The sequence below is a fragment of the Gallus gallus genome, chromosome 2 (genome assembly GCF_016699485.2).
Source record: "Gallus gallus isolate bGalGal1 chromosome 2, bGalGal1.mat.broiler.GRCg7b, whole genome shotgun sequence".
Lineage (NCBI taxonomy): Eukaryota > Metazoa > Chordata > Aves > Galliformes > Phasianidae > Gallus > Gallus gallus.
The window spans coordinates 13,313,944-13,330,627 of record NC_052533.1 but is presented as its reverse complement, the minus strand read 5'-3'; the positions used below and the strand labels follow the sequence as shown (position 1 = coordinate 13,330,627).

The 16,684-nt window shown below is 37.8% G+C and overlaps 1 protein-coding gene across 33 annotated transcripts in view; it reads right to left on the bottom strand.

Annotated features, from left to right (window-relative positions):
- The window catches only part of PARD3 (par-3 family cell polarity regulator), a 434,005-nt gene that overhangs the window by 169,641 nt on the left and 247,680 nt on the right, over positions 1-16,684 (bottom strand). For all 33 annotated transcript variants that reach the window (XM_040680350.2, XM_040680546.2, XM_040680478.2 and 30 more), the window contains 2 exons: positions 9,145-9,333; positions 8,511-8,681 (listed from right to left, as the gene is read on the bottom strand). In XM_040680350.2, the coding sequence (XP_040536284.1) occupies positions 8,511-8,681; positions 9,145-9,333 (360 nt within the window). The remainder of the gene's footprint in view (positions 1-8,510; positions 8,682-9,144; positions 9,334-16,684) is intronic.

Here is a 16,684-nt window from a genome sequence, read left to right as displayed (position 1 = left end):
TCCCAAGAAAAGATCTCAGAGTCAGAGAAATATGTAGAAATTTACTCCTGATAGAGTAAGTACAGGATAAATACAAGCAATAGAAGAGCACTGGCTCAAACATCTGTGTTTTGCAAAGTAAATCATGTATTGCACCATTTTCAGGAGGAAAACATTTCCCATTTCTAATTAGCATCACAAAAAAACCACATTCAAACAAAGGTATAGACAGCCAACTACAAAAATATTTTACAAAGATCCAATGCCTTTCATAAAATAACAAAAATCAGACAAGAATTACACAAGTGACATACACCAAAAAAATCTTTTCCTTGCACTGCCAATAGAAAGTCTATGTAAGAAAAAACACATTTAATTTGGAAACTGTGCTGTGGGCAAGACAAAGAGATCAACAATCCAAAGTAAGATTACAGCTGAAATAAAGAGCTACTCTTCCTAATGCATTTCTAATAAAGGCCTTGAATTACACATTCCAGCTTCTTTCCTTAGCTGATACTAGTGTTAGTCAGTATAATTTAATTTAACTGATAACAGTTTGATAATATAAACAAAGCTGTATGAATTCCTGACCTTCATTAAAGGCTCAGCTAGGAAACAAGCCAGGCAGCAAACTCACCATAATATGTTTTATCAATAGCCACCCTAGCAGCAGTACAGCGTGGTACAAGAGTTCAGAGTCAGGGACTAGCTGAAGTTGGACAGATCCTTGGGAAACCACATAGTCCAGCCTCTTGCCCCAAGCTATGCTCAGAGAGAGCAGGTTGCCCTGGGACTTTTACAGCAGAGTTCTGAGTAACTCTAAGGATAGACTCTACAACGTCTCTGAGCAACCTGTGCCAGTGCTTGATTGCTCTTCCAATAGAAAACACGTTTAAAGAGTTTTCAGTTTGTATTCTTAGTCTTTTATCTTGGCAATGGGTACCACAAAGAAGAACTTAAATGAGACTTCTTTACTCCCCCCATCATGGATTCACAGACACTAATAAGATCCTCCCTAGCCTCCTCACCTCCAGGCCACAGTTTTTTCTCTGTGTCCTAGCGTTTATCTGTAATAAATGACCATATTAGTCAAAACGCAAGAAAATCTTACATACTACAGATTGCCTGTAGTCCTTTTCTCTCCATTCTCTTAAAATAAAAATAGAAATAACATTCTTTTTCTTCTTTTTTTTTAAATAGAAAAGGTCTTCACCCTGGCCTTTTGTCATTCAGATAAGAACCAGCTGTTAGCTAAAGCACTATCTGTACTAACTAGCCCAGCTGCTGCTTATCTAGATGATAAAAGGACTACTAATGCAGTCCCTTTTACTTAAACATCACCATCCATCCTATCTGAAGTTATGCACATAAATATATAAAAAAAAAAAAAAAAAAAAGTTTACTGGCAAGAACATTGCCAAAATATTCAAGGCATAAACAATTTTTTTTCTTTTTTTTTTAAGAAAAGAAACAATAATTGTACTTTCTTTTTCATTTGGAGAGTAAGTTATCCAAATATAGGCATGCAAGCATTATGGGTTTTAAGAAGCCAGCATACAAATTTGCTAAAATTTGTGCTGCATCCAGGGATCTGAAGCTCTTTCTGTCGCACAGAATCATTCTTCAGACTTTCTTTATTCTTTCTTATCTGCGTACTGTGGTTAATGCAATGTCCAAAATGCTTCAACTTTCTTTTTCAACATTACTACTAACCAATATTAACTATAGTTGAGTTCCCACATTACGGAGAAACTTTGCAAGATGGGAAAATGTAGGTAATAGCCAGTAAGAGGTCAGTTTTGACTTAAATGCACAAACATGAATTATTAAATGCAAATTTAATTAGTATAATATTTCTAAGAAGTGTTGCATTCCTGTTCTGATAAAGCTAAAAGTGCAGCTTTGCAAAACGTAGTTAGATGGTAAGTTACTGAGGAGGAACCTGGGTCAGCCTTGAGCTTGTAAACTGGCAGGGATAGCAAATGGTTAAGGGAGAGAAAAAGTAATTCATAGTAAATGGGCACAGGTTCAGCAGAATGGAAGGCACAGTGACATGATGAAATAAGTAAAAATATTTATATTTCCCTATTTTTTAATAATAATTTTATGGAATTCACACACCAAAAAGACTGCTAGAAGTCTGTAACCTGACTGCTAACAAACATTGTATTAGAAGCTCAAGTACAATGTGCCACAATTTAAAAAAAAAACAAAAAAAAAAAAACAAAAAAAAAACACCAAAAAAGCCCAAGAAATTAAGAGAGAGATTAATGATTTTAAGCAGCACCCTTCATAGGATACTCAGGTTGAAGATAAAATGTTCTTCGGGGATATCAGGCATATACCCAGGGAATCAGTGGCACTACTCAACAGCAAATGAGCAAAAGAGATTCTGAGGGATAAATCCAAAGTAGGAAAGCTCAGTGATTTCTGTGGATCTGTCATACTTGTCAAAGATACCGGGGAGATTTCTGTACGGGACCCCAGTCTTTGTAGTAAATAAGACAAAGAACCAAGGTCAACCGGAAGAAAACACCCAGGAAACGTTAAACCAAATGGGTAGGTGAGAAGTTAACACGTCACCCAGGTTGGATGGCATTCTCCCAGGAGTCCTGAAGGAACACAAATGTGAAATTGCATAACTGCTGGCCAAAATGTACAACGTACTATTAAGAATGGCCATGGTGCCAGCGGACTGGTGGTTGCCCATATATCTAGAAGAGATCTTGGGAACTACAGACCCAGGAGCCTGGCCTTCAAGATGAAATGGTGGGATCTACAATAAAGAGCAAAATCATTGACAATGGCTGACACAAGTTTCTGAGGAGGCAATGCTGGTCTGTCAGAGGAAATCCTGCCTCACTGACATGCTGGAGTTGCACAAAGATGCCAGTAAGCTCTCCAAGTTCTCCCAGGCAATAAAACAGACATAATACATTTGCATTATCCAAAAGCCTTTCCCATAGCTTCATATCAAAGGCTTTAAGGAAAGTAATTTTTCACGGAACTGGACTACGTTTTCATTTGCTGAATTGAAATCTGGCTAAAGGATTGGAAACACAAATCAGTCTTCAGGATAGAGAAGAGTCAGCTGTAGATTCCCCCAGGGTTCCTGGCTGGGAACAGCTTAAACTGATGAGCAGCTTTATCACTGACCTGGAGAAGGGGTTGAACAGTGAAATTGGTGTTTGGAGAAGATATTAAAGATTTCTTGATAGTTAAATGAACTCCAGAACGACTTCAAAAACTAATCCAGTGAGGAAAAACAAATAAAGAAACAAAGCATATGAATTTCAAAGTAAGTAATGCATTAAAGGAAATAATGATGCTGAATGTTTTATACTGGAAAGAATAGATGTTTGCTTGTTTCATTTGTTTTTCTTTTTATAATGAAACCACTCACTTGAACAGTCTCTCGCACTAATCTGCCAATTTACTTAAGCAGTTGATTAGGTGATAAGGTCCTTATGTGATCTGGATTGATTACTTTCTCCACTTCAAGGTACGCTCTTTTTTCAACTCACCAACTGGAACAAAGATGAACAGAGATGCAGAAAAAAAAATTGGAGATCTGCAAATCGTTTGCAAATCTTTTTTTTCAGGCAGGTTTGGCATGACATTATTTCTGTCAAAAAGGTGAGACAGACGAGAAAAACCCTTGAAATCTCCCATTTTGAGGAAAATGGTGATGTGCTCTCTCTTAATGGCAGACAAGTGCTGACTGCGTGTGACATGAACAGAGTGCCTCTAAGCAATCTGCGCCTCTAAGCTGTCCAGGTTGAAGGACTGAAAAGAGCAGGATTCCGAAAGTAACAATTACCTTTATTTTCTTGAATCAGCACATACTGCCAGCAGCTGCACTCATCTGGCTGACAGTCATGCCTAAGCGCTGCGTACGCATTATGGTGATACAGCCAGCAGCTGTTTGCCCATACAGGCTAATTGTCATAATATCACTAATTAACTGAACACACTGCAAGGAGCTCAAGTGTTTCTCCTTAAATCTTAGGCTCCTCAGTAATTAAAAAAAAAAAAAAAAAAATCAACAATGAGTAAAAGACCCAAAAAGCTGATGGCCACATCCTATGAAAACTGACCTGTTACACATTGGCTATATGTAATTATCAAGTCAATACTATTGTTATTCTTCCTTTTTTTTTTTTTGCCGCTGTCCACACAACTTCAGAAATATAACTTATAGTGTCTCTGCTTATATAAGAAAGTTTAAGTGTCAGCCCACAATGCTAATCACAGAGGGCTAGGCTCGAAGTTGTAAACATAGATTTGAATAGATTTGAAAGGGAGTAGATGGAACTTTAGATATATCCAAATCCCATGGTAAATGTTAGAAAAATGTTTTTGTCACGCTAATCTAACAACATCCATCATATTCTCACTGTGTGATTTGTTCTGGAGTGGATGAGATATTAAATAAAGCTTTGCAACTTCTATAATAGTGAAGTTTACAGAGGAAACTATATTACTGTGCTCTATGTAGATGCAACGCATACAAGAAAAATTCTAATCCACAGCCTTAGCTTGGAGTTCATTCATAACTACCACTCACTCCATGCTTTTATCAATATTTACTATAAGATAATTCACTTGAAAACCTGGATAGGTTATACTGCATCTCCTGGTGAGTCAATGAAAACCCTTTTGACAGGCAACCCTTCAGTTCAGTAAAACCACAACAGCATAACAATGCTTTCTACCTTCTGGGAAGTTTGTGGTCTCTTTTCAGTTTACAGTTATGTCAGAGCTGATGATGTAAATGATCCTCTCACTACTTCTCTGAAGACAAGATAATATGGTTAGGGTGTTTATGTATGCTTTCATTGTTACAATAATTGCTTTGGAAGTCTACAGCATGAGAACTGGTGAAGCTGCATGAGAATAATGCTGACACAAAAAAGGAGTATCAGCGGTGGCTGCACTACATTCTGAAATAGTTTCTCAAGCTAAGCATGGAAGCCTAAAGACTTTCTGACCAAAAAATAAGCAGCTCACCTGCAGCAGAAGGGAGGTGGCTGTCCCTGCTTTCTCAGCGAGCACCCAGGGACTGAGCCATCCTCCTTTCTAGACGAGAATCAAACTACAAAATGAATCAAGGACACATGAAATTTTTTGTTCTGAGCAGAAACACAAAGGGACAGTACTCTGGCAGAACTACAAGTCAAACCAATTCTCCCCTCCTCACAATGCTTAGGGCTGATTATGGAAATGAACATTAAAAATAAAAGAACTTAGTATTCATACAACTTTCTTAAAATCCAATTCAAACTCTCTTTTACTGAAGAGAAAAGATGAGTTGCCCATCTTTCTCAAAAGAACTTGAGTTCATTTTGCAAATGCAAAACAAATACCAGACTTGAAACCTCACTGGGGAAAAAGACAAGCAGGGCATTCTTTTGTTTTCCTTTTCTTTCTTTCTTCTTCTTTTTTTTTTTTTTTTCCCTGCTTTTTTTTTTATCAGACAGACAGCAAATGTTTTTATCATCCAGATGCTGAACATAATTCTTTCTTGCATTGGCATCATCACCCCTTGTACAGATTCCACGAGCTAAATTCCCCTCCGGAGATGCCTGGGGCTGCTCCATGGCAGGGCGAGGAATTCCAGGAGGCAGAGGCCTGACCTTGGGCTGCGGTGCGGCACTGACCATGTCACCGGAATGGAATGGAATAAACAATTCTGTTGACAAAGCACTAAAGGGAATATAATAGGGCTCCGTCCCACTTAACTGTGGTTCTGCAAGACTAACGAGAGCGTAAGCTATTTATTTTTGTCAGTCACATGGGCACATACACTCCTGAATCAACACAGGAAAGGAATCAATTGAACAGGATCTTTATTACTGTTATTTTGAGGTGACACTTATGGAGAACAAAAAGAGAGGCATACCCATATGAAATACGAGGTAAAATAAACAGTTGTGTAAATGTAAAGGTTTCTTTTTGTCTTTGAGAAAAGAAAGTAAAAACCCTTTTCTGAAGAACAAGGTAGTAAAATGTGTGACAGGATCTGCCTGTGTGATGCTTTTCCTCCTAACCTACAAGCTCTTGAATTTGCCTCCAGACAGATGCCATGTTTTTTGCATTTTTTTTCCTGATACTAAAAATCTTCACGAAGACTGTACACCAACCTGGTAGCAGTTACAGAAATATACTATTAGAATGCCTTGTGTACCAGAGTGTCTAAGAAATCAAAACTGCTGAGCTACACACAATTTAGACAGACGTGGCCAATACGTGATGCTCCCTGGGAAAACAACCATCACTGCAAGACTCAGCCACACAGTGCTGCTCTCCAGAGGGGTCTCCGTCTACACATGCATTATGTGCGGGCTGAACTACCTGAGCATCGTGCTCATATATGGTCTTCATGTAATATACGTAAATAATATTAACATAGCTTATCAATCTTATATAGGAATAATAATATCTAAAGTTTAAATCCTTACAATTCCTAAAAAAGGAATTAGGGTTTAATTCCCAAATGGCAAGAAAATTTTCTCTCTTTGCTTTGCATTTCACTGAAGTCTGAGCCTGCAAGGCTTTCAGAAAACATTCTTCAATACTGCCAGCTCAGCAGGTAAATAGTTTTACATCCATGCATAAAACTATTGTGCCTTCAGCATATTAAAATACGCAAACAGTATTTACATCGTATTTCCCTTGGCTGACTGGGATGACAGCAAGCATTCCCGAGAATAAATGGTTACTAAAAAAATATTTAATAAAGATGATCACTGTACCAATAATTGCACATCAACACTTTTCCAAATCATGATGGCTCATCTCACTATCTTATAAAGGTGTTCAAAAATGCACAAAACCCACTAAGGTAGGCTCAGAGAGATACAGTTTCCCACCCTTCTGCTGATACAAACCCATCTCAGTGTATCTAAATCTGATTCTAAAATCATTTCCTTCATTCAGAGTATAATAAATACTGTAAGCTATGTCACTTCTGCCAAATGATTTCTGCAAAAAAAAATTACACAAATATCAAACAGATGTAGGGCAGAAGATTATTCTTAATGTGACGATCAGCAATGCTAACAGATTTAAGGAGCTGCTCCATTATGTTTATAAATACTGTCCAGATACATTTGTTCTAGAAGATTTAATTAAAATTAGAAAGAACACTTTCCGTGCCCTTTCTAGTAGAAAAAATTGAAATACAAAAATAGACTAAAATATTTCTTCCTATGTAGAAACATACAAATTACACCTGAAATTGGCTTGAAATAAGGAAGTCTCCAATTGAGAGAATGTGTACCCTCTGGAGTTCAGAACTCTTGCTAACACAGGACATTACCAAATATTAAAAGGTCAGAATTCTTTAAACACCAGGTGAGAAACCAGTGAGCATCCAAACTCGTTTTCCAGCAGTGTGTATACATGTATTAAAGCTATGTATAAGCACTCAGTCAGGAACAGCTTAATACTTTTGGAGAAACTGGTATCTTTTTCAAACAAGAAAGCTGTTTTTCAAATAAGAAGCTACGAACGAGAATTTTTTAAAGATCAATTTTACACATTAAAAAGTAAAACCTGCCCTTTCCTCCTAGGCAGGATCTGCAATACTAAACCAATTTGTGCACATCATCTTTGAAGGATGATGCTCAAGGAAAAAAAAAAAATCCCGATAAGACCTTACTGGTGTTAGCAAGAGTGAATGAATGACTTTTAGATGTCTTAAGAACAGATTTCTCCCTACCTGCCATTCAGCCGCATCTTATTTAACTCACTGCTTTTCCCTAATGCATCAAAATCATTTTGAAGTCTAGCTCAGTCCTACACAGCATCTGCAGCCTTTCTCAGTATCATATGTCCACATATTTCTACTAGATAGCATTGTTTACGTTAATCTAGAAGATAACACTTATACAAATCACAAAAAACGTTTCAAAACATCAACACATTAACATAGCACCGGAGGAGACCAAAGCAGCACAGAATATCAGAAAAAGAATCACCACTGAGCCCTGACTTCAGTGCTTTGTACTTACCTGCAATGAAGGCCAAGACACAACATATTGGAAGTCAGAAATAAAAGAATTATTTGCAACTAGTTTTGAAGAATTTTTAAATGGAACTTCTAATTGCTTAGATAAAATGTAGTAATGAAATATATAAGCTTTACTCTTCATTTTAAAAAAAATCAAAGTGATAAAGAAGCAAGTCAATTGACACTAAGTCTATAAATGAAAGATTCAATAGACCTGCATTAAAACCTTCAAAGAACAAAAATCACATAAGCAGTGGGATCCAATTACAAAATCAATATAGTTTTATTCAGTGTTTCCTGTTATCCATTGATGAAAATACTCAAAAGAAAAACTTTATTGATCTGGTAATAAGGTTAACATGTCTAACACTGAAATTCAGATCATTTTGTAATTCGCTCTTTCTTAAGCTCCTCAAATATTATTTTCCTAGTCTCAGAAGAAACAGGACATCTCCTATAAAGAGAAATAACTTAGAAGAAGTTAAAAATCCCAACCCCAATGTCAGAAGTGCATTACCTCATTGCATTTACTTATTCGCCTTGCCACAATAAGCTGAATCATTCCTCGTTTGTTTCCTTCAGTGGACATGGATCTTCTTAAAGTTTCCATAGCATCTTGATTTGTTTTGCCCAGTAATGATTCTCCATTTACCGCTATTAGTTGATCGTTCACTCGAAGCCTGCCATCCTAGAAAAGGAAAGATTATCCCCAATCACACAAAATACACTATGCAGAAGTGTAGTCTGATGGAAAGAGGGAAAAAAATGAAAAAGAACCAAGAAACTATACTAAGCCCTAACAGTTTATAGCCAAGTGGACACTGATGTAATGGCTTCTACTGCAGTCATTGTAGGAAATGTCTATTCCAATCATTCATAGCCTTGCACTTCAAGCCATTATCATAATCTATTTGAATAAACAGCATTCTAGCTGAACTGTACCAGAGACTGCTTGTGTCTTCCCTAGAATCCTTAAAGGCTGTTAAAGTCACCCAACACTAAACAAGACTTAGAAATCAAAATGTTACCTCCCATGGAACAATACAAAACTTAGTTAAAGAGCAGTGTCATTTTTGGACCTGTGGTTATTTTCAAAATAGAATAATTATGGAAAACAGAGGAAGACAAAGCACATAGATGTTCCTTCTTACCTTGGATGCTGCTCCACCGTTAATGATGGACTTGACAAAGATTCCTAAATCGGCATGATTTTCTTTTGACCGATTCCCTTTGACACTCACACCAAGTCCAGCTGATCCTGAGTCATTAAGTGGAACTTCAAATGTCAGGAATTCCCTGGTGCCATCAGGTGTGAGAACAAGCTCTTCTTCTTCTGCTTTCTGTCAGGAAGATTAACATGGGATTACAGAAGAGCATTTCTCCTTGGGAATTCTCTTCCTTCCACAGCTATTAGCATTTAAAAAAATGCTTTCAAGTGCAATGACACAATATTTTCCACAGTAATTATTCAAAGAAACATGAACAAATAGTGTATTTTCAATCACCTCCAGCTGATGCCTAGAATCAGAAATATCTTATGTTTGTGTCTAAGTGCTTCTCTGTCTAGTAAAATAATTGAATTGTATGTCATTACTGAATGTGGCATCAATGCCAACAGACATAAACTATCTTATTAGCCAAAAAAAAGCCATATCTGAAATATTTTCTGATTTGACTACTTGCAGAATTTTTAAAATATCATCATAATCTGTGGTATCTTTGTGATTCATGGGGAGAAGCTACTTGTGAGAAAATTAAATTCAAAAATTATTCAGTCCCCTTTTTGTTTAAAACTAGCTGTATTAGGAAAAACAGAAAATTACACAGCTGAGATCTGAACAGCACATCTCTGCAATTGCCAGGCTTAGCAACAAGTCCAGTTCAGCATGCCAATTTTCCCATCTTTTCTGGCTCTTCCTTTCTCCTCTGTCATCCTACCCACATCTCTGGTTCTTTACTGCCCTCCACACTGTTTTAGCTTCATTGGGACAACCCCAGATTTTGAACACCTGGAATTATAATCACAGCCCAGCCAGTGCACCTGGCAAGGAGCTGCTCAGGACACCCCAATGCCCCCCAAAAGCCATGAAGTGAAGGTGAGTGCCCTCTCGCTTCACCTCCTGCCAAAATGGTGGCCCAGCAAATGCCTTGGAGACGGCTTGGAGCAGGGTCCCTGCGAAGCACCAGTAGAGCAGTGGCACTTGTGGGGGCAGCAGGTGTGGACACCGTGCTCAGGACAGATGATGGAGAGCCCAAGTGTGCTGTTCTTTTCTCACCAACATGAGGAAGCAACAGTAAGAGAACGTCCACCAGAATGTCCAGTAGTCAGTAGTTCCTCTCTAGAAGAATTTGTCCAATATTTTCATAATCTTGGCAAATAAGATTTACTAAAATCACCTCTCCTTTAACTGATTTTAGACCCATTTTTCCCATGTCACTCTAATCTCTTTGCTCCTGTTTCTCACTACTCCCAGACAGCTGAAGCATGACAGGATGCACCACAAGTTAACTTTTGCTTGCTGAGCCATCTCTGTGTCTAAGATCTGAGGAAATGCAAAGCTGACAGGCTCTTCTGAAATCCAAACACAGACTACTGCAGAGATGGATGTGAAAGCCATGTGGAGTACAGCAGACTGAGATTATCAGTTTGGGCAAAGCATGCTTGTTTTGTCACCATTGACCTAGAAATGCAATGCGAAAATGTCATATGGGAAGGAAGTCAGAATGCTGAGAGCACTGGAACAGCCAGGGGAAGGAAAACAGGAGCTCTATCTTCTCCCATTTGGTTAAAAGCATGAGCCTTAATGTGTTCACCAGTTCTTTTCATTGCATTACAGACACACGTATAACCATCCCTTGGTTACAACAAAGCGTAATACAAACTTAACATCCCCCTCTCCAAGTGCCAGATCAGCTTGCTTATGAATCCCATTATCCAAACACATCTCTTGGCTGTGCAAATCAGCATTATCTGTGCTTGCCATCAGGAGTGGAAAAGTCTGCTGTGTTCATGGAAAAAATATTGGATTTAAAACATAATCTTCAGGTTTTGGCAAAACTAAAACCCCAATTTTCTTGTTTGAATCACAAAAGCAGTAGCTGCAAAATACAGTTGAGACGCACTTTTTGTCAGGTAGCTGCAGAACAAAGCAATCTGAGACTGAAACATACTACTTTTGATTTTTTGTAACACTGATTGGCCTTATTCTCCTTAACAAATAATAGCAAGACAAAAAGCTAGAGAGCCAAAAGGGAGATAAAGCCAAGGCAGGACGCGTGGGTACCCCAAAGCACACCAGCTCATTAGATTATTCTTCACTACTGTTATTATAAACTTACAATCAATCCTCCCTTCCTCAATGCTTTCTAATGTTCCAAAAAATATGCAAGCATTGCAGCCACTTTCCAGCGTAGGCCACTGAACTGCTTCAACTCACAGTCTGTCAGGTACACTTCTCTATGCCCATGGGCCCATTGAAGCACCTCCATCAGTGTCCCCACAGAATGGGCTAATGGCCTCAGTGCTTCTCCTCACTGAGCCCAAAGAGCTGTTCTGTCAGCTCAGCCCTGCTCCTAATGCAGTTCTTCCATTGCCTATTTTCTACAGACTTAAACAAGGAAACAATCCAATGCCAATACAGAGCTGCAGACATCTGAGTGTGGAAATGCCCCATAACTTCTACTAGAAGCACACTGGAGAAAAATATGGCATTGGAAAAGTGAACATTTAGGATCCAAGGACTGTGGATATGAAAGTACAGACTCTTAACATTTGTGCCACATCACACTACCAAAGAAGGCCTAGCTATATGTAATACATTGAACAGAAACTGTATTTCATACAAAGCATGGGAAAGGGCTATATATTTGTCAGGAAACTCAAGGTGTGAACAAAGGGAGCCATTTTCTGAGAAATGAGCAATGAGATTTCAGCCTGACACTTTGATATTTTGAACCAAAAGTCATGATAAATATATAAATAAATGAATAAATGTAAAAATACATTAAGATCGACTGAATCCTTTTTAACCAAAGTGCTTTACACTACAGAAATACTAAATAGGCACTGATTCTCCCCAATAAATTAAATATCTACCACCATAAAGAAAAATTTACATCAAAACTGTACTGCGTGACCTAAATCTAAATGCCTCTAAATCTAAATGCAATAAACCACAGAAATTCTCTAATACATCCATGGAACAGAATAAAAATGCACAGAAATCTAAAATGCATCATTTAAAAATTTACACTGAGAACACAATCACTTCCTAATTGCAATAACTTCCATTTGATCTTGATATACTCTAAATTAACATCTTCACTGTGTCAATCAAACACCTCAACACTATTTTCATGATTAGTTGATCTGTGGGAGAAATTTATTGCTTCATATACCTTGACAGACCAGAAGTAAACATGCAAGCAAATTTATGTACTATGAACCCTCAGCAACAAAACTCAACTCCCTCGAGATTTTCACACACTACATCCAAAACAATTAACAGCAGAACAATATTCTGTTCAGACAGAGTCTGCTGAGGAAAAGGTCATCTGAAATGACTTCAGCTGGGTGAATGAAGCTGCTCAAGTATGTAATTTGTAATAAAAATTCGATTGGTGATAATTTATGTAGGTGACTTTTTTTTCACTTCAAATTCATACTTAGCATCAATTTATGCTAAATGACATTTGAGATACATTTTTCACTTTTTAAATGCAATATAAATATATTGTAAAATTAAAGATAAACTTACTGACTAGAATAAAATGATGGCGATGTTTGGAGATATACAGGGATTAAAGAAAGATAAAAGAAGGGAAAATATATTACTCTTCCATATGAAATCAGTTTCTGATCGCATTATAAAATCTGATATAATTTTATAAACAACATTAAAATGGACTTTGACAGTAGATGCTCATTGCATCTTGTTAGTAACAGCATCTCCTACTTTCCTTTTATGTTTTAAAGGCTACAAAGAAATTTTGTGCTTGGGACTTCTTCCCTTTATAAAATTTCATCAGGGTTCAGCTGGTGAATAAACAGCATGAGATGGCGAAAAGAGAAAGCTAACAAAAAAGAAAAACCTCCTCCCACCTAACGGGGGAAGCAATTTTCAATCAAGCTGGGACAGGTTTTCAAAGTGGCTCGCTACAGCTACAAATCCGGCTGCATTCTCTACAGAGAAGTTCATTCTCTTGCAAGCTTAGACATGCAGACTTCTCAGCAGCTACCGAGCCACGGAAACTTGTCTGCAAGTTACTTTGTGATTACGTAGAGCGAAAAGAAAGAAGTCAATCATGGGACTCTGGGCAAAAAAACAGAGCGCTGCTGTTTTCACTCCCAGTAGCCCATAACAGAGCTGTATCCCACACTTACAGGGTAACTATCTTTCAGAGTTATGTATACAACACAAATGGGAACATTTGCAGGGCTCCTGTATAAACACATACATGGCTGTACCAAAGCAAACACATCTTTCTTATGTGATGATTATATGGATGTGATAGATTAAGTAACTAGAGCACAAACCCCACTAAATAACTCTAATGACCCCATCAGTACTATCCATTTTACCCGCCCCTAAATCTTTCTGTGTCCAATATCGTCACAGCGCAGCCCTAAGCCTATTAGCCTCTGTTTAATCTTTATTTTATTATTCTTTCCACCTCACAAATGTGTCATTTTTTTTTCATTTGCCTGGTATGAAAATCCCAAGTTCTTGAAAGGCTTGAAGTTTGAGTTTCCATGGACCTCCAAGAGCTCACCAGGTCTAAGAAATGTAGGTTATAAAAGTAAATGGAATGGAATATACAAAATCACAGATGTATTCATTTGGCTTCAATAATGGGCAGCCAGTCTAAAGCCACAGACTTTTCCTGGATATTTTCAAACTTTAGAAGATCTTAATACAGTATTCATTGTTTATTCCTTTCTAAAAGGGAACCTGTGAAAATAAGAAATCATATATCCTATATGTTAGGAAGCCAGTAAAATTTGTCTCAGTACTATTAGAACAGAACAAAATTCTTATTTTGAAATTAACATTTTATATGCAGGAGAAAGCAGATGTCAATTAGGCATTACACAGATGTTCTTGACCTCAGAGATGGCTCTAATTGTTTTGTCTTTCAGGTTAAGGAGGTGACATCACCTGTCACATCAGGTAACCTCCTGAACTGAAATACACCACAACATGTTGAAACTCACCTTTATCGTATGTTATCACACACAGAGACATCCAACAGGTATATTGAGCTGCCCTAAGGAACCAAAACAACAGCTCCATTGATCAGCAGCTGTTCCGTGGGCGACAATGTTTGGTCCTTTTAAAAATGTAGATGTATTATTCCTAGAGGTACTGAAAACAGAGCACTGTAGGTGGCCCGGAACACACCTCTCTGACTTCAGCTGAGGCCCCTCTGGAGGACAAATAACTGAGAGCTGATACGCCCTGGTATGGTTAGGTACCACAGACAAATATAACAGCAGATTATTTTGATTTCAAACTGGACCTCCAGCAGAGAAACGCATTCCTCCTGATCGGAGAGCGACACATGCATTCCATGCTTCCATCCCAGTTTCCCCCTGAAATGCTACAAGACCTTTTTCCTTCCTGTTATTATTTTAAATCAAACAACCATGTCCTGTATTACAGGTTCTAAGAGTCCAAAGCATCTACTTACCTAGATTATAAAAAGATAATAGGGCATAAGCTAAATAATCCACTAAAATTCTTGAGCCTGCTTTCTTTTTCTAACTCTTCCTAGGTTAAGTATTTTAATATCTCCCATATGTTAGATAAACACTAATGAATCTTATTTGCATGTATACACTGAGACTCATTATTCATATTAGCTAAGTTAATATGTCACATCTGGCAAATACTGCACTCTTGTTCAAATCAAACAGCAGCTGCTAAATATCAAAAACTATATTTGAATTCTAAAATTTTAAGGGAAATGTGGTCTGCTTTAATTTTAATCCCATCAAGGAAAAGATTTTTGCATATTATATGTGGATTAACTTTGGTACGTGCCTACACACAGAAATGCTAGCTCATGAAAATACTGCAAAACAGGCTTGTTATATTTCCAGTTACGTCCATTTTAAGGATTTAATTTAGTATCAAAAACATGTCCCATATTCTAAAAATGTCTTCAGTTTAATGCTTTTGATGGATTAAAAAATGGTTTAGAAAAAAAATTAATTTTTTTCCGAAGCACAAAAATTTCTAGCATGTGATTTTCATTTAGCATGAAAATCAAAGCTTTGCAAAAGCCCATGTTTAAGTATATCCACATGTTTGTTATTTATCTATATAAGAACACCATTACTTGTCTATGCTAACATTATTCTTCCTAATGCTAACATTGTGATCTGGGGTGTTGTAGGAACTGTTTTAAGCAGACAAAATTCTATGTTTAAAATCAACCGATCACACCACTAAAAATATTTCATTCATTATACATTACATTTACCATAATGACTATCATCTATCATTTAAGATCAAAATAACCTACTCCAAATTGCTTCTACTCAAACTTTATGCTCCAACTGTATGCTCTGAAACAAGTACGCAATTGTAATGCTAACCTCTCTCTTTTTCTTTATTATTATTTTTTTTTTTTTACAGATGCTTATCCTGGAGAAATGAAAACCAAGGGATTAGACACACAGCAGGTGTCTGCCTTGCCAAACAAGTCTACAAATCTACAGCTCTGTGTACTATCCCTTGTCCCAGAAAAACTTCAATGCACAACACACTAATGACACAGCTCCCTAAAAATCTATATACTTCTCTCATTGGGCTATTGGCTGTGTAAGACCTGAAAGACTAAAGAAATAGATAGAGTGTCTGGGAAAGCCAGACAGAATAACAAAGTTGAAAGCAACACAACGGCTTTGTAGGAGTCGAGGACAAGGAACTCGTACTGGGCACTGGGAGTGCCCCACATCTCACTCCTACTTCTGCTAGAGGCTTTCAGGCAACCGTGGCAAACCAGTTCATCTCACTGTTTTTCCCAGGATTTAATAGCAAGAAAGAATTAACACCAAGCATCTAAAGGCAACAGTGCAGTAAAGCAAGCTTTGTACATAACCAGTGAGTTTTCAGAGGAATTTTAAGCAATGACATGAACTACGTGCTCACCCAAGACAAGTGTTTGGAAGAACCCATGACTACATTGCCTGTGCTAGCAGATGACCAACCAAAGGACCCGGGGGCTCCTTTCAGTCCCAATCCTATATGTGCTGTTTGAATTGTAAATACCTTATACAGTCAGCTTCTCATTATCCAAAATAACTGAGGCTGGCATGTAGAAACAGCAAAATAACTGTGAATAATAATGGGCACATAATGGGGCTTCAGGGTGATTCTGCAAGCTCCTCTGAGGAAACCTGGTATAGAACCTCAGTGCAAGGGATGCTTTGGCTTGCAAGAAACTGGCATGAAACTGTCCAGCAAGTTTTCTAAATCTAAGCTTTGAGATACTGACTACAGCTGCACTGCACTCCCAGCTCTCTCAGAAGAAAGTGAGTCTGTGTGGGTGCTTCTTACTCTGTGCCACAGTCAACGCTACAGCCCAGCTAAGTCTCGTGGGGACAACAGAGACAAAGCTACGAGCCTCAGGGTCAGTTCCAAGCACAGCGTAACACAGAAGTGCTGGTGGATTACCCTTGATCAT